At 39.9% G+C, this 17705-nt stretch overlaps 2 protein-coding genes across 7 annotated transcripts; both read left to right on the forward strand.

Moving 5' to 3' along the window:
- Positions 1–493: 493 nt before the first annotated feature.
- sowahca (sosondowah ankyrin repeat domain family Ca) lies at positions 494–5525 on the forward strand. Its single transcript, XM_031729179.2, has 4 exons — positions 494–996; positions 1443–1816; positions 2000–2389; positions 3177–5525. Exons 1-4 carry the CDS (start codon positions 651–653, stop codon positions 3639–3641), a joined length of 1575 nt encoding a protein of 524 aa, XP_031585039.1. The 5' UTR covers positions 494–650; the 3' UTR covers positions 3642–5525.
- A 3446-nt stretch (positions 5526–8971) lies between these two features.
- akap17a (A kinase (PRKA) anchor protein 17A) lies at positions 8972–16379 on the forward strand. 6 transcript variants are annotated; one of them, XM_039600315.1, is made up of 8 exons: positions 8972–8990; positions 9896–10243; positions 10384–10422; positions 10542–10760; positions 10942–11154; positions 12129–12277; positions 12543–12783; positions 14139–16379. In XM_039600315.1, exons 2-8 carry the CDS (start codon positions 9917–9919, stop codon positions 14997–14999), a joined length of 2049 nt encoding a protein of 682 aa, XP_039456249.1. In that variant the 5' UTR covers positions 8972–8990; positions 9896–9916; the 3' UTR covers positions 15000–16379. The 6 variants fall into 6 exon arrangements, with proteins under 6 accessions (XP_039456249.1, XP_039456247.1, XP_039456245.1 ...); XM_039600313.1 differs by lacking the exon at positions 8972–8990 and adding an exon at positions 8993–9050; XM_039600311.1 differs by lacking the exon at positions 8972–8990 and adding an exon at positions 8999–9129.
- The last annotated feature ends 1326 nt before the right edge of the window (positions 16380–17705 follow it).

The raw sequence follows: 17705 nt of genomic DNA on the forward strand, positions 1-17705 counted from the left end.
GTTTTTGCACAAATACAAGGAGATTGAGTCCGGTTTCCTCATTGCATGCAAAAAGAAACGTGTTAAAAGAAATTATTTTAAATAGACAGTATATAAAAAGGCATATATATTTACAAGGAGAACATGAATACAAGGAGAAGATAAAAAAGTAAGAAACATTTAAGTTACAGAGCATAATACAAATTATAACAAACTACAACTGGGCATAAATGAAAGCAGTAAATAGGATGAACATAATGCAACCTGGATGAACCTTGGATATTAATTTTAATAGTTCAAATTGTGCAGTGCAATTATTATTAATACTGTGAGTGTGTTGACCGGAAACAATGTGCATTTTATTATATATTATGTATACGCAGTATTCATGGTCACTTTTAAATAATTAGTCGTCTGGGAAGCCTGCGTTTCCGATGAGCACTGGAACGCAACATGATTCTTGCCCCTCGCCTGTGAGACGATGTGAGCGCCCCCTGTCTGACAGAGCTAAACACTGGTCTTCCCATGGAGGAGAGGAGGAGGCCAGAGAAGAAGATGCTGTCATCCTCTCCTTAAGCGAATGAGCGCGTTAATGGGCTCATTTCTAAACCTTCTTGCGCAAATAAGCCGGTGATCTTTGCGCTCTGTTTGAGTCGTTCAGGACGAGGACGATGATGATGATGGCGTCCAGCTGCACAGTGCAAGCCGTGCAGGAGTTCCTGTCGGAGAGAGGAGGGAGGGTCCAACAGATGGAGCTGATCGATCATTTCCTATCGCTGAATGAACAGTCGAAGGAAGGGGTGGATCGCGAAGTGCTGAAAAGCATCGTTGACAGCGTGGGTTTCGTGAAGGTGGAAAACGGCGTGAAATTTGTGTGTTTGAACAGTGAAGGCAGCGGGGCGTCGGTGATGCGTACGGACGTAGATGGCCACGATGGTGCGGAGTGCAATGGCAACATCCAAGAGACGCTGGACAACAACTGTGTCAACGGCAATCATGATAAGGGCGACCAAACAGGTGAGGACGACGGATCCATTGTGTTTGCGTGATTTTTACGCACGTGTTTCATCCATGAATTGCTTTCTTACGTTTAACGTAGGCTGTTTTGTCTGTATTTTTGTTTATGTGTGGTCTACTTGTTTATTTGTCAAAACGACAAAACCAGTCGTTTAGTCTGTTGAGTAATACAGCACGAATAAATAGAAGGTTTGGCAGTTATTTTGTTGTTTTTACGGGCCAATATACGCATACTGCTTTTTTTTTTTATTTCACCGTACAAAATAGTGTTTGATTAAATTTAATTTGGAATCATTTCCTGCCAAAAAACACAAAATCCCTAAGGTTCAGGATACTAATGACACCAATGAGAAAAAAAACAACAACAACCTGTTCAATTCTGCAGCATGTGATCAAAAGTCTGCATGAAGTTGAATGAACACACAAAACAATTAATGGTCTTACAGGGGTCCACTTTCCACTGGACAATGACAAACAGACAAATGGGAATGAGAAACCTGCAACCCCATCCCAGAGCAAGACCAGCACAGGAGTTCCTATCCCTGGTGGAGGGGGTGAAGTGAAGCTGAGAGACAGAAGGAGGCGAGAGTCAGCTCCAGTTCTTGGGATGCCAGATCTCGACCAGGCCCAACCCGGAGGATCTCATAACCAGCAGACTAGAGGGGCACGCAGGGTGTCTAAAGGGTCACAGCGGGCCATGCTGACCAGCTGCCTGTCTGAAGACAGTGCTCTGGAGGGACTGGACCATATAGGAGATATCCAAACACCCAAAGGAAGTCGCAGGAACTTCATAGAGCTGATGATGAGTAGTTCTCCTCAGGTAGGACGCAGTGCTTTTTATTATCATTAAGTATTTGTTGCTTTTGCCCTTTTTTTTTTTTTTTTCTTTGAATGGCAGCTTTCTGTAGAAAGTAACAATGTGTTGGGAATTTCTAAATGTCTGCATTTTGTGCTGTGACACAAAAATCTTAACAAAAGCCACGGCTATTGTATGTTCTGTCAGGTGCGGAGATCTCTGATCAACCGTGGCTCACGCCTCCGGGACTCAGTAAAGAGCGAAGGCGACTCGGCGTCACTCATCTCCTCAGCCACTGACGAGGACTGCGCCTCAGTAACCCTGGACCCTCTAGAGCACGAGTGGATGCTGTGCGCCTCAGACGGCCTGTGGGACAGCCTTCAGCCCCTGCTTGCTGTCGAACCCAGCCTGGTGACCAAGAGAGACTTTGTGACTGGTTTTACCTGCCTCCACTGGGCAGCTAAGCAGGGCAAAGCTGAGCTGCTGTCTCAGCTGCTCACCTTTGCCAAAGAGAACACTATACCTGTGAATGTGAATGTGAGATCAAGTGCTGGTTACACACCGCTGCACCTGGCCGCCATGCATGGACACACCCAGGTGGGTTGCAGGGAGTAGTATCATGTGTTACACCTGCTCAGTGAAGCAGTACGTAATTACCTACACTTTATCTGCCCAGGCTAGAAACATTAGCTCAAAACAAGTTAACTGAACTATGGTTGTAGACAAAAGTTTAAACACACTCATCATGGGTGGTATTTTGGGTTTTTTAAGGATTTCTTTGAATCTTTTTTTTTCCAGGATGGAATGATTCTACAGCATATATTGTTAATGACAAAAGCACAAGTTTGGGCTTATTTTAGATATTCTGTAATCCACATAGTGCCAAAAGTGTAGGCGTCAAACATGCACTAATATTTGGTTCAATATTCCTTAGCAAGTTGCACCTGAATCAAATGTTTTAGTAGCCATCAACAAGTTTCTGGCTGGATATTTGACCACTCCTGTGCAGAGTTGATTCATTTAGGCCTATTACAGGTCAGGGCTTTGGGAAAAACATACCAGAAGCTTAATGTTAGGCTGCTTTATTCCTTCTAGTTTTTATATGGGTTTGGGATTATTGCCCTGTTGCAACATCCAGTTGTGCACAAGTTTCAAATGTCTAGTTGTTGATTTTTTTTTTTTAATAATAATAATTATTATTATTTTGCCATTTTGGCCTTTATTGGATAGAGACAGTGTAGACAGACAGGAAAGTGGGGAGAGAGAGGGAAAAAAATGAGCAAAGGGCCATGGGTCAGACTCGAACCCAGGCTGCTACATGGTCGCCTTCTAATATCCAGAAAACGAGACATCTCATGTTTGCATGTGATGTGTGCGTTGACAGGTGGTTCGTGTCCTGCTGTCAGACTGGGATGCAGACCCTGAAGCTCGAGATTACAGTGGGAGGAGACCAATGCAGTACCTGTCCCCACCGCTGGCCGCTGATCTGCTGGAAGAAGGAGTGGTTACCTCACCGGGACCTGAGTCAGACAGTGAGAACAACAACAGTGGCAGCGGCGGAGGTCGGGGTTGGAGATTTGCCAAAGTCCTCCAAGGGAATCTGAACCCGCTCCGGTTGCTGAATTCACCAACAGAGGCATCAGAAGATGGAACGGGGAACGGGAAGAGTAAAGGGGGGATGCAGAGGAAGACGTCTTTGAGCCGACTGAATGCCCGGCTGCACCGAGGACGCCACAGAGCCCAGATCATCCACAGCGCCTCCTTCAGGGACACAGGAGAGGTGGGAAGAGGAGAGGAGCTACAGAGCAGTCCTCTTCGAACGAGACCACTGTCCAACCTGTTTGGATAAATCGACACCACTCTAAGCCAGCGATACAGAGCTGTACACCATTCCCAGGTGGTTTTATTTGTAGCATAGGTACCTTTTATTATCTGACAGGTCAGATATTTTAGTGACAAAATATAACAGTGCAGAAACTAACACATTTTACAAAATTATGTTTTCTAAAATTCTAGTTTATTTTTGTTCCTATTGCAGTTATTGTTTGTCACTGAGAGAAGGGTACAGTCACGTAACAGTTTATTTGCCTTGGCTAGACTGTGAATTCTCTCAAACTTGATTTTGTTTTGACTTTTTTTCGCCCTCTATTTAATTTGGACAACTAACATCACACTGGGTGTCCTAGTTTAAATATGTTACAGTACAGTTATGTTCATAAAAATGCAAATGCAACAAGTAGTATTGTAGAAAGTTCTCACTTTGAAGCACTTTGGTTTGTTTCCTCACCGTGTTTCTGTTTGCAGAGTAATATATTTACACACACTATTAGTCTGAAATTAGATGGTGCTGAAGTTTTTTTTAGTACATTCCTGTAATGTGAACAAATATTTTATTTTTTAAAGTGGCAGATTTTAATATTCAGACAGTTGTAATCGCAGATTTTTTTATAAGAAGCAACAGTGTACAGTCATCATGTTTGCACTTGTCACTTTTTAAAATTGGTAGTAGAAAAATCCATTTGGGTCCCAGATCATATCTATGTTTTAAAATTCTAGGCATAACATCAAAAGAGGATCAGATTTTTACCCGTTTAAATGCACAGTTAACTGATATTCAAAAGGGGCTTGGTAAGTTATTTCTCTACCAGTTTTTGTTTATTTAAAGGTGGAACCAAAAAGAGTCAGGTTCACTAATGGGGAGATTTTGCTAAGAACTGTTTAATTGTTTCCAATTAGTTATACAAAAACACAGATTAGTAGAAGCACAGTCACATACTTTATATACATTTTTCTACTGCCGATAACGTACCTCAAATTTTCTGAAGCTAATTCACTTGTTTCTACATTGCTTTGTGTGTGGTGTGTATGCAAATGTTCAGACACTGATATTTAGATATTGCTCTCTGAATGTCAGTTGCAGAGTTTTACTGTGTTATCTGACATTTCATTTCTATATTTACTCTAAAAATGTGACACAGGATTCATTGGTTCATAAGGGTAAAGGTTCAGGCAACCACAGTCACAGATATCCGCCGGAAACAACTACATCCTATGAAACTGAGACAAAGTCAATATTGTTCCCATATATTAGTCTGACCTTGCATGCACGCTGTCATCTATTCATCAAGCTCTGTTTTCTCTAAGGACTCTGGCCAGAATGTGCCGTAGGTTTAGCAGCGATTTCTCAAGTGGTTTCCCAAATATGTGAACCTTTCTTCCTCCCGAATTTCATGAATGTTCTGTTACTAATTTGTAGCATTTGTACTTTTATCACGGGGATTCGTGTCATTGTATGTCTTGACACTTTTGATGTAGAATTTTATGTCATTTTCTCAGTGGCATGAGTAGAGGAAATGGAAATGCAGCACACTGTTGATTCTTATGTCTGTATAAAGAAAATCTGTTTTCATAGTAAAATGCTGTGAAGTGATTGTGTGGTGTGAAATCACTGTTAACGAGCCACTTTTGTTTTTGGATTAATGTCTTTATCCATAAATGTGAAATAAAGAAGTTTTGTTTTTATTTACATAACCTAAAGTTTTTAAGTCTGTCGACTACACTGTATCGTCCCATTGATGCAAGAGAAAGATTGTATAAAGAAACGGCCTTGGTAGTAATGAGAAGGTTTAAAATGTAAAGAGCAGCTGTGAATACTCATGTTAATGTCACCAGAATAGATTAAAAATACAATTGAAGCGAGTCGCTTCATCCGCCGTTCCTGCTGACACCAGCTGATTGTCCTTGCCTGTTGATGCTGAATAATTGATGATCTGACGACCCCAGCTTTGCTCCGGCATTTACAGTATATCCACAACTTCCTGCCCACATAGCCCACCAGACAGATTAACATCCAGTTCTTATTTTGCACCTCTTGTTATACAGACTGACCAAAAGTCAACATTGCTGTTGTTGGGATATAAACTCTATTTAATCCATTTTTGCAAATACTTTAAAATCAGATTTTATGTTGTTTATCTTAATATACTTAAGAGAACCTAAGAGGACAAGCAGTTTTGTGTTTCCCTGTTATGTTATTTTTGCCATTGGTTAGAGAAAGTAAACAGAGTATAGGGTACAGAGAAATTTAATGCCCACAAGCTTTCATATGTGTGTGGGGGTTACGATACATTTCTCAGTGCCTGAGCCTGAACAGATTACTACAGATCTGGCAATCCTCTTGTTGCTCTGATGTCCTTCTGGCACCCTGTCTGTTCTCTGTTTCGTGTTTCCCAGATCAAACCAACCATATAAAAGCTGGATTACATGTAAACAGTCACAATGTATCACACAATATGCTTCTTATATAAAACTGAATGCTGTCAAGTCAGCTCCTTTGATGATTCTGTAATCTCTGGGGTTTCCCTGATCTAGAAGTCAAATGAGGATTTATAGTGGTCAGAAGTGATGTGCTTTTTTTGGGGCTATGTAGAATCCAGATTTGCCTTAGGCAGGCTGTCTATTAAATAACTGCTGATCGGGACAGGATAGAGAGCCTTTTTGACTGCAGTAACTGACCTACATGCACAGTGAAGGGAGTAATGCCTATTATGCAAATTCCTCTGCCATCCTTTCAGGGAAACTGTGCCAACTTTTTAGCCTGGGGCCTCCACTGTTGGACCAATCCAAGTCCAGTCCATTTTTATCTCACACAGTTACCACAGTGATAATGGCTTTCAGACAAACCCTAATGAGTCACAAACAGTGCCAAATAGATATCAAGTGAGTAACAAATATGTACTGTCATCAGAGTGTTGTTTGTCTTGTGGCAGATATAAAAAGTACAGTGAATCCAGCCTGAACCCTTTTTTGATACTGATCAACATTTTTTTGCATAAACTATATCAGCGATTTACTAATAAATAATGAAATTGAGGGCGATTACAATTATTGCCAAAGTTTCTATCATGTATTAATTATGTGTGTTCTGAAATATATAGCAGGGTGTGTGTTCTTTCTCTTTTTAAATACTGCTAATATATAAGAAATGTATCTATAAACCTTGGTTATTTACACCAAAAGTCTTAAATAATTTGTGAGCCCAGTAAAAAAAATAAGTGAAGACCTCACAGATGCATCTGACCTGTCTACTGTTCCCTGAAGCCTCATCAGAAAAGGTCTCAGTGGAAGGAAGCTGAGTACTCAAAGAGAAACCATGCATAATCTGTGAGAACTGCAAACTCCACACAGAAAGGCTCCAGACTGGATTCAAACCCTTCTTGCTTTGAGCCGACAGTGCTAATCATCAGACCGCCATGCACCCCATGAACATACAAGTAGGAGAGGTACTGATGGTAGATAAGTTTAAATACCTGGTGTCAGCCATCTAAAGCAACAGACAGTTCTGGGTATCTGCTGTGGGTGGTGTGACTATCAGGGGGGATTTGTAATAAAAGGATCGAAGCAAGAATGAAAGGCAAGATTTAACAAGATGGTAGTGAGACCTGTTATGATGCATAGTTTGGAGACAAAGTTAGAGAGGCAAGGATGACTTAGACATGTGCAGAGGAGGGAGAGTGGACATATTGGAGGGAAAGATGTTGAACAAATGGAGCTGACTTAGACATGGCAGGAGGGCCTGGATTATTGGAAAAAATATTGCTGATAATTTTGAGAATAAAGTCAAAATTTTATTTTGAGAAAAAAGTTGAAATACTAGTTTGAGACAAAAGCCAAAGGGTTGAGATTATGGTTGCTGTTTGAAGACAAACTCCCAGGTTTGCTAAATCCTTCTATGAAAAGCCTTGAGTAGAAGTACTAATTCACTAACTCAGAGGGTGTAGGAACTATAGCTGTTTGTCTTGAAATTGTAATCTCCACATTTCGAGTTTTTTATCAAAATTGCATTTCACTTTGATCTCGAAATTTCGACTTTATTCTCAAAATGACCGATACTATATTTTTTTCTTAACATGGCCCTAATACTCCTTCGTACAGGAAGAGAAGAGGAAGACCAGACAGAAGATTCTTGGATGTAATTAAAGGGTTGTTGTAGCAGAAGAACATGCTAGGCCAATTGACTTTGATATAATGAATGGTGTTTTGAAACTTAAATGGTTAAAATCCTTCTTAAATAATCCTCACTCCGCTTAGTTTCTTATACCAAGTAAGGTCTTTAACAAAGGAGGTATCGATTTTCTCCTAAAATGTGACTTCGAAATTACTAAGCTACCTGTTAAACTCTCTGAATTACATAAACAGGTCCTTTTTTATTGGAAATGATATTTAAACATAATTTCACTCTACATAACAGCCAAATTTGGAACAATAGATATATACTGATGAATAGAAAATCTATTTTTATTCAAGATTGGTTATTGAAAGGTGTTTGGGCAATTGCTCATTTTGTAGATGAGATTTAATAAATGAGATTTAATAAAATGTACCCAACAAATAAGGCTATATAGATGGTGATAGTTTTAAAGATAGAAACTGAGTCTTAATTGTGTATTTTTGACGTAATTACATAAAAAGAAGAGAAGGATTTGGACCATCTACCTTCCCTTTTTGTGCAATTTTATACAAATAGGTTCCTTTGATAGTTTTAAGATTGTTCATGTGTATTTTTGAAACAAAGAGTAGGATTCAAAGTTTTTACAAATCTTTTGGTTGGATTTTCATTGGCCAATCGAGTGGGATTAAATTGATATTGATATTGTTTGGAGTGTTTCTGAAGGAAAGTCGGTTATGGTGTTAATGTTTTATTAATCTTGTGTAAGCAATATATACATAAATGTCGACCAAACCAACCCTACTTCACAGGAAAAACGATCTAAACCTGTTGGTTAAATCTTTGACTTTAGTTAAAAAGAAAAAGGCTGCATCTTTTGGTTCCCTTTTGGAAGATTTTGATTTAGTGAGTTAATACTCTGTTAACTTTTATGACCCCGTCTTTATATCTTCTTTTTCTTTGTACAAAGGTTGAAATTTGTATTTTCTGATTGTATAATATATGATGCATTTTGTTGTATGTAGATTTTGCTAATTAAAAAAGAAAAAGAAAAAAAAAGAACATGCTAGGAAATGGGTGCAATGGAGACAAATGATCCGCTGTCCCAGCGACCAGGCAGCCCAAGAAGAAAATTGCTATGAATATTGATATTAAACTGAATTCAACGTAAGAGATCTTTTTCCATTTTTCTCACCGCCATATTCATCCATGTGGTGTCGCTGTGGGCGCTAGTATAGGCTTCTTTAGAAGGTCGGAGTTCATTGCGTGCGGAAGTAGCATGTAGTTGGATTTTCTGTATGCCTCTCAAGTGTATGGCTCACCTTAAATTATAAAGTGTGTTTGTTGTGTTTTGCATTTTCGGTTTTTACAGGGGGGCTAAGTGATTTTGGTAGGTTGTGGCTAGTCTGTTATCTTCTGTGCTAGCTGACGTTAGCATGTTGTTGTCTAAAGCGGTGACGTTTTAGGACCCAACTCGTAAAAACCGTAACGTTAACAAATAATAATCAGTAAACAAATAATAATACGCAGTTTGCACGTAATAGCGTTAAATTAATCACGTTAACCAAATCGTTGTTTAGTTAATTTCATAGCTTTCTAGCCTGTCGTCCTTCGGGATGAAGCGAAGACTTTAGCGTTAGCTTTCAGCTAATGTTACATTGAGTTTGCTAACGTTTGTGTAACCAGTAAACACCGTTCCCAGAAATATGTAGCGTAGTCCTGACACCGTTCATTATTATTCCTACAAACTGTTGTCGTTGTGTCACCCTATATGCTCTCTGTTAACTGAACGTTAATGCACAGGAGCTGGTTAGCTGGGTAGCAGTATGAAGTTGTGATGGCGCAAGGGGCTTTATGCTTTAACATGGCATTTGTTGTGTAATTTTCGAGGACTTGTCACACTGCTGTATAACAAGCCAAATGCGAAGGCTAATTATAACGGGTTTTATAATGTTGAGAATGGTTTTTAATCGTTTGGCATGAGGCCTGTGTTTGAGCCGATGTTTACTGCAGTTTGATTTTTGGTTTTGGAGGACTACTCATAGCACATGCGCAGTTTAGTTTATTACTTTGAGTTTGCGCCTTATTTATGTTTTATTTGTGTTTTAAGAGAGTTTAATAACTACTAAATCTTTATTTTCTCCCCCCTGCTGCAGCTTCTGTGTCTCTCTGCAGCAATGACCACCATTGTACATGATACCACAGAGGCAGTGTGCCTCTCTGCTGAGTACAACCTGTACCTCAAGCCTATTGCCAAAATGACCATCAGCGTGGCTTTGCCCCAGCTCAAGCTGCCAGGCAAAAGCATCTCCAACTGGGAGGTAATGGAGCGGGTGAAGGCCATGGTGGCTCCGGAGCAGTTTTCAGTCTTGCGAATCTCCAAGAGCACAATGGATTTCATCCGCTTTGAAGGTGAAGTGGAAAACAAGACTGTAGTCAAGAGCCTGCTAAGTCGTTTGGATGGGAAGAGCATCAAACTCAGTGGCTTTACTGATGTACTGAAGGTAAGGGTGAACAAATGTAGAGCATTGCAGTACTTATAATTAGTAATTGCATGGTTATTGGAGTCACTGGAGTTTGTTGTTGCTACTTAAATGTACTTAAACTGTTTGTAACTCTTTGTCAATACATTGTAATTTGGCAGTTCAAAGAAATTACCTTGAAAATAAACAACTATCCAAAGGCAAGCCAGCTAGTTCTAAGTATTATATTATTATCTACCAAAGATTGATTACAGGTTGAATTAAATTGCACTAATAAACCGACAACAGAGTATATTTATATCACCCTCTCATCCTTTAGGTTCGTGCAGTAGAAAATAAAGTGGACTTCCCGACACGTCATGACTGGGATTCTTTTTTCCGTGATGCCAAGGACATGAATGAGACACTACCAGGTGAGAGGCCTGACACCATCCACCTAGAAGGGCTTCCTTGCCGCTGGTTCAGTCAGAAGGACAGCCAGTACCCAGATCGGCCCTCAGAAGAAGTCCTCATTGCAGTTTTCCAGACATTTGGCAAGGTGATTCACATTCATGTTTCTGTGTAGCTAAAAGGAAATTAAGCTTTTAATATTCACATTTTTAATTCACAATTTAAAAAAAAAAATAGACATAAGCAGTGCCTAACTAAACAACAAGAAACTAATAAATGTCGATATAAAAAGTTAAGACATTAGTATTTTTATGTTTTGTTTTTTTAAGGTACGAAATGTTGACATTCCCATGCTGGACCCATATAGGGAGGAAATGATGGGCAAGAACTTCAGCACATTCAGCTTTGGGGGCCATCTGAACTTTGAAGCGTATGTCCAGTATCAGGAATACTGTGGCTTCACAAAAGCCATGGACACTCTGCGCAGCATGAAGCTGATGCTGAAAGGAGATGATGGAAAAGCCGTGGCTTGCAACATCAAGGTACTGCAGACTACAGTAGTGTCAAGCCTCTGCCTACACATATTAAAGCTGATTTTATTTTCTACATCTTAATTGATTGACCAATCATTCCAGGACTTTTTATTAATCCATCAATTAAAAATGTTGTTTTCTTAATTATGTTCAGTCACTGCTGGGAGAGAAATTTCTTCATACAAACTTTAAATGCCAGGGTTTTGAGAGAAATGGAGTTTAACTCATTATTACGGTGTTCTAATGCAGTGCCCTTTCAAATATGGTTGTATTAAGCAGGACAAGTATAGAGAACCATGCAGCCTTGAGAGGTTTGTTTGATAAACATGCTGATAAATTAATGATTCTATGCAATATAAACAACCTCCTTTTCCCATCAGGCTACCAGTGAGTGTAGCTTTTTTTTTTCTTCTTAAGTGAAAATATTAAATGCACTGTGACAATAGCTTAAAACTTGTAGAGCAGAAAAGATGTTGTATTTGTAGCTGTGTCACTGGAATATTTGTCCATTATTCATTTATTTAAAATCTGTGTTGACACAGTAATCTGCCATGGATGTAATATTTTTAGTTTTCAAATGAAGAGCTGGAAGCACTATTCCTGACTAAGCATGGTTATAAAATGTTGTAATCATAGTAAACCACTCTGAAATGTGTGAAGCACTCGAATAAGCCCTTAAACTCACCAACGGGTTTATCAATCTGGTATTCTTGGATTATATTTTGTTTTGCTTTATCCACTATCCCCCCCAAAGTTGGTCTAAATGACTGAATTAATAAAAATTTACTTACCTTTGTTTTGGGGTTTTTTGTGTGTATAAATTTACCAGAACAAAGCACTTTTAAGACCATTTAGTTTAAGACGGGGGAAAACAAAGCTACATTCAGTCAAACCAATGACGTCAACTGAAGTGCTCAGCTGTTTCGATATGAAAAGCTGTTGTGACAATTAACCTTCATATGATGTGCGTTTCTTATCCTCAGGTGACCTTTGACACAAGCAAGCACCTCAGCGATGCTTCTGTGAAGAAGAGAAACCTAGAGAGGATGAAGTTGCAGGAGCTGGAGAGGCAGAGAGAGGAGCAGAAACAACGAGAGAAGGAAGAAGAGGAGCGGCGTAAGGAGGAAGAGAGGTATGATGGAAGCTTACATAGGAACATGGACTAAAATTGGACTATATTGAAAAGTTAAACAGAAAAAACGTTAGAGGGGAAAAAATAGAATTTCTATTTAAAGAACTTAATATGAGGAACAAAAAATAAATAAATTGGGGAATTCGTTTTCAGTATTTGATGGAGTTGGTGGCTTTTAAATTAACAACTTCATCACCTGGTTTGATAAGAGTTGACAAAATGTTAACAATAAATATTCACAGAGCATATTTAACCACTTTTTCAGGAAACAGAAGGAATTGGAAGAGGAGGAGAGGGAGAGGAAGAAGGAGGAAAGATTACGGAAGCGAGAGCAGAAGTTGCGAGAGAGGGAGGAGCGCAGGAATCTGAAGAAGGTGAGGCGTCAGCAAGAGGAGGAGCAGAAGAAGCTGCAGATGAAGATTGCCTTGGAAGAGAGGAGACTGCTGTTGGCTCAGCGCAACTTGGAATCGATACGGCTCATCGCTGAGCTGCTGGCCAGGGCTAAGGTATCAATTTACACAATGCAACACTATACGCATGTGAATAAGTACTCTGCAGTCCCTGACAATGGTCCAGCAGAATGTTGCGCTTTATTGTTGAACCCCTATAGCTTAATCAATATTTAACACTTTTGCAGTGTGTACAGCTCAATTTAGAATGTCTGTCCCCATATGAGTATTCATGTTGGATTGATCTTTAAAACTATCTTGCTTTTCCATTTTTGTTCCTGAGTGTGATTATAATAGTGGAAGCTTATATTATTAATTGCAGAAGTTTCAAATGGTGAGATGGGCATATTTACACGTAATCCAGATGTGACAGAGCGAGCCAGACTGCTCTCAATGCTCTCTTTCAGACATTTTTTTCTTTCTTGGCTGTTTGGTAGTAGTGACAGGGATTGTCCTTAATATTATGATCTTAGGCACACAGCTCTGGCTGTGAGCAGCACACCTATCTAATGCTTGTGAGGGACAGCCAATCAGAAAAAAGTTGTGGTATCCCGAAAATACACCGGGTATGCGTGTTTGATGTCATGTCCCCGATCCAGTTTTGTTCTGTCTGTTCTTTGCACAGCTTCGGATCACACCAAGAGTTTTTTTGAGCATACTAGGGTATTAAATTTTGAAAATTTCATTGGATTACCTGTTTTTCTTGTGACCTAGTACCATTTCTTTTTTTCTTTCTTTTTTTTTTTTTTTCAAAGTACTATTTCAAGGAACATGGAGTGATGCGTTTGTATGCTGTGGTTTCAATTGGAGTTGCAAACAAAGTTTCAGCATTAAAGAGTGGGTAATATTAAAGCAAGAGGTGCTAAAGCATCTTGTTTCAGACAGAGGATGAAATGGGAGATTGCACAGAGCACTGGTATAGAATCAGTTGGGGTTGTTTTGAACTGCGAATTACGCAAAGTTTCTCTTGCCTGATAAAAGTGGACCCGACAATGTCAGCATAAAGGAATAATTTTATTTTTTAGGAACGGTGCTTTTTTTCTTCTTGCATAGATGTGAAATTTATTACTAAGCCCACTACAAGTTCACAGCTACAAATACACATGGCATATAACCCTTCAAAAAAGGGTTTGTTGTTGAGTTTAGGATTTTCACACTTATTAAAGGTACAAGACATCAGAAAAGCATTTGAGGACCTCATATAGGACTTTGGTACATTGGGACAGAAAAAGAAAAATACTGATGACTAATGTTTCTAATTTGGATTTCATTTAGACAACCAGAGTACTGCATGTGTTGGGACTTGCACAATACGACTCCTGGGAAAGTGTTACTCCTGTGATACTTCCCCCCAACCGACTCCTAAACCATATGCTTTTGTTTATCTTTGTCTTTTGTGTTCTCCTCATCAGGCTTTGAAACAGGAGCAGCAGAAGAAAGAAAGGGCTGAGCAGGAAGAGCAGGAGAGGAAGGAGAAGGCTCGACAGAATGAGGAATTGGCCCGTCTTCAGCAGTTGGAGGCCTGTCGCCGCAAGCAAGAGGAGGAGCTGCGGAGGGTGGAGGTGGAGAAAGAGCGAGCACTGGAGCTACAGCGGAGAGAGAAGGAGCTCAGGGAGCGACTGCTTTCTAACTTGCTGAAGAAGAACAGCAGCAAAGCCGCAGGCATCCAGGATCAGAGTGGCCCTGATATGACTGAGGATATCTGTAATCCAGATGATGTGATACTTGGGGTCTTGAGTGGGGTGAATGGATTGAAGGCAGCTGAAAGCAAAGAAAAGCAGATGTCCAAATCTGGTGCTCACTCCCAAGTTTCAGGGAAGAATAAATTAATGGAAGAAAGGAGAGAAGGGGAGGACAGAAAAAAGGACCGGGAAGGTAGAAGGGAAGAAGTGTTTAGCAGCAAGCACAGCAGGGAACGAGCACGAGACCATTCCCACAGGGAAAGGAGCTCTCACAGCCGAGGAAGGAGGCGACGGTCGCACAGCAGGAGGAGAAGGAGCTGCAGCCACCGAAGGAGGAGCTACAGTCATCATAGGAGCAGGAGGAGATGTAGCCACAGCCACTGCAGCAGGAGCATAAGCTCCAGCAGAGAAAGGAGCTGGAGCAGCACTGAGAGGAGTTCCAGCAGAGGGAGGAGTCACAGGCATAGTCATCGCAGAGGCAGTGGCAGGAGCAGCGATAGAGGCAGGGACCGGAGGAGTCACAGTCATTACAGTCGAAGATACAGGAGACACAGCAACAGCAGGGATAGGAGCCACTCCAGACGGTGCTAAACTCATGGATGACAGTTATCATTTTATTCATTTGTACTCACCATTTCTGGACTGACCTTTCAAGTTCAGCAAGTTTCAGAGAAGATTAGATACTTTTGGTTCCTCAGTTAGGTGAAGAACTTCCTGCTTCACAGACTGTATATGCAGGTGAACCTTAGTTGTTGCCGTGGATTTTTACCCAAGTTGTTCTCAGATTGATGTTGTTGACAACCTAAATTTTCACTATAATCAGTGTAGCATGTTCACAAAAGATAGTGATGCAAAATATAAACTTGACCTTTTTTCCCTTTCCTGGAAAATTATTTCTGTGTGAAGTAAAATGTATAAACTGGATTGAAGTACACTAAAACATAAATCTAAAAATTAATTCTAAAAAAGTGAGTTTTAAAGGGGTGATTGGACAAATTGAAGTTAAAGGCTATATCCTGGTCCACAGGTTATTACATCAACAGTCTGTTCTTTCATTAAAATATAAAACAAATTTTTCCATGACTGTGACGCATCAGTGAGTTACAGAGAGTTCAGACATGTTTATTATTATTTTTGTCCAGATTTGTAGTTGGATTTTTAGAAAATAAGACACAGGATCTGATATTAATATACATAAGGTTTGTTCTAACAAGCACTTGCATGTTACAGTAGCTGCCGAACACTGTAAAGGTGACTACTGGGCTGCTAAATGGCTGCTGCTCAATTACAGTGGGGGGGGAAAAAAAATCCTCAAATGATGAAACACATACCTGCTTTAAGACTGTAAGGTACAATGACTGGTTTTGTTATCATTTTTTCGTTAAGTACTGCTTCAGTATTTGCTTTGTTGCTGATAATAGTTCAGAGAAAAACACAAACAGCTCTCTGTGACTGTGTCAGCCTTGAATAACAGCACATAGTTTTAGTTAAAGAATTACTTTTGTGTACAATTCAAAGAACATTTTTGTTTTTGAAGTTGAATGACGTGATTTGATTTGTTTGAAGGCTTGTTAATGTATTAAACCCAACTCTGCAAGTAGTGTACTTGCTCTTTGCACAGTCAGATGTTAATCTAGAGTGCAAGTGATGGATTTGAGGCCTGTCTAGTTTCTTCAACACTTCACAGATCTTTGACAAAGCAGTTTCTTGGATGCATTTTAAAAAATGTACTACGAGAACGTTTCTCTTGCTTTTACAGACAAATTGTAGTGGCAGGTAAATTTCTTCAACCCTACTAATTACTGTACAGACTGTTCTTGACTTTTACTTGCTCAGAGGATGTTGAAGTTTTGCTGACACTTTGTCATTTGTACTTGTGTCAAAGCCTGTTTGTTCTCCATGTACTCATGATCCACTAGAGCATGTCTTGTGCACATTGCAAGTTGTTTAAAATAAAAAAAATTGAGCTGAGACCTTTTTGTTAATGTGTTTTTTTTTCCTTTCCCTAGATAAACCTGCAATTTCCTTACTACAATGAACCTTTTAAAATGGAAGGTTTAAAATCAAGTTTCGGATATTCTGCTACCTTTTTTCCTACTCCTCATCAAAATGTAATATTTACATTTACAAAAAAATGTTCAGTCAGCCTGAGGCCTACAAAACATGCGATGCTGGTATTATGACATTTGTGGCTGTTTGAGGAACCAATCAGATTAAGCATGAGGACATGGCTTCAAACACACAAACTCAGCCAGGATGGCTCACAATCTCTGCTCTAATTCATCCCAAAGTTGTTCTCTCGGGTTGAGGTCAGGACTCTGTGCAGGCCAGTCAAGTTCTTCCACTCCAAACTCACACATCCATGTCTTTATGGACCTTGCTTTGTGCAGTGGTTCGCAGTCATGTTGAAACAGAAAATCTGATCTAAGACAAAGTCCATAGCTTTGTCTAAATACTGCTGATCAGAGCACATTTTTTTAATATACAAAAGTTAGCTAAACATGTGTGCTACAAATAGATCTAGTGTATTTAAAAAGCTAAATAACTAATAGTGTGATACATAAAATCAGACATTGTGTCAGTTGTTGGGATAAGGTTGCTGACTATGGCTGTGACTGTAAATGTGTCCATCACACCCAGATCCAGCTGCAGAGTTGTAATTTCTAAGGATCTGTTAAACTATGAACTGGTAATTATCCAGTTTGTGTCCTTCATCCTGTGCAACCTCTGCAGTCCTTGTTGGTCAGTGTGCAGGCATTCAAAATGAGCACTAATGCTGGGAAGAGGCTGGTTATTGTGTGTAGCTGAGGCGGGGCCTTTGGCATCTGACAGTGAAGACCAGTCATACAAAACAGCAACATCTGAGCACAACCCAGGGTGACTGAAGTAATGTTTAGCGGTTGTAATGGTCCTGCGCTTGGCCAGTCACTGCCTACGGCTGTGGCTAGGGTGTAGTGGGTGTGATATTCCCTGCTTGTATAACTATCATTTTGTGTGCTGCTTAGTCTGGCAATGGTAATGGTTAATGATGTCTCTGCTGGAAAAACTCCTCCCTGCACTCAGCATCAACAACAGACTGTCTCTCTTTAGTTCTTAACAAGATGGCTGGCAAGGTTGGTTCATTTTGCTGCATCTGAAGTCTCGGGGAACATCTGGAGCAACCTCAGCTGAGACTTTCCAGGTTGATTCCTTAGCATCAAACATTAGTAAGATGTGATAAGTTGGGAAGTGATCACGTTGACATTTAACTTTGGTCTCAGTAACAGCCAGCAGGATTAAAGCTTTGTATTGATTTTT

Source organism: Oreochromis aureus, linkage group 16, assembly GCF_013358895.1.
Source record: "Oreochromis aureus strain Israel breed Guangdong linkage group 16, ZZ_aureus, whole genome shotgun sequence".
Classification (NCBI taxonomy): Eukaryota; Metazoa; Chordata; class Actinopteri; order Cichliformes; family Cichlidae; genus Oreochromis; species Oreochromis aureus.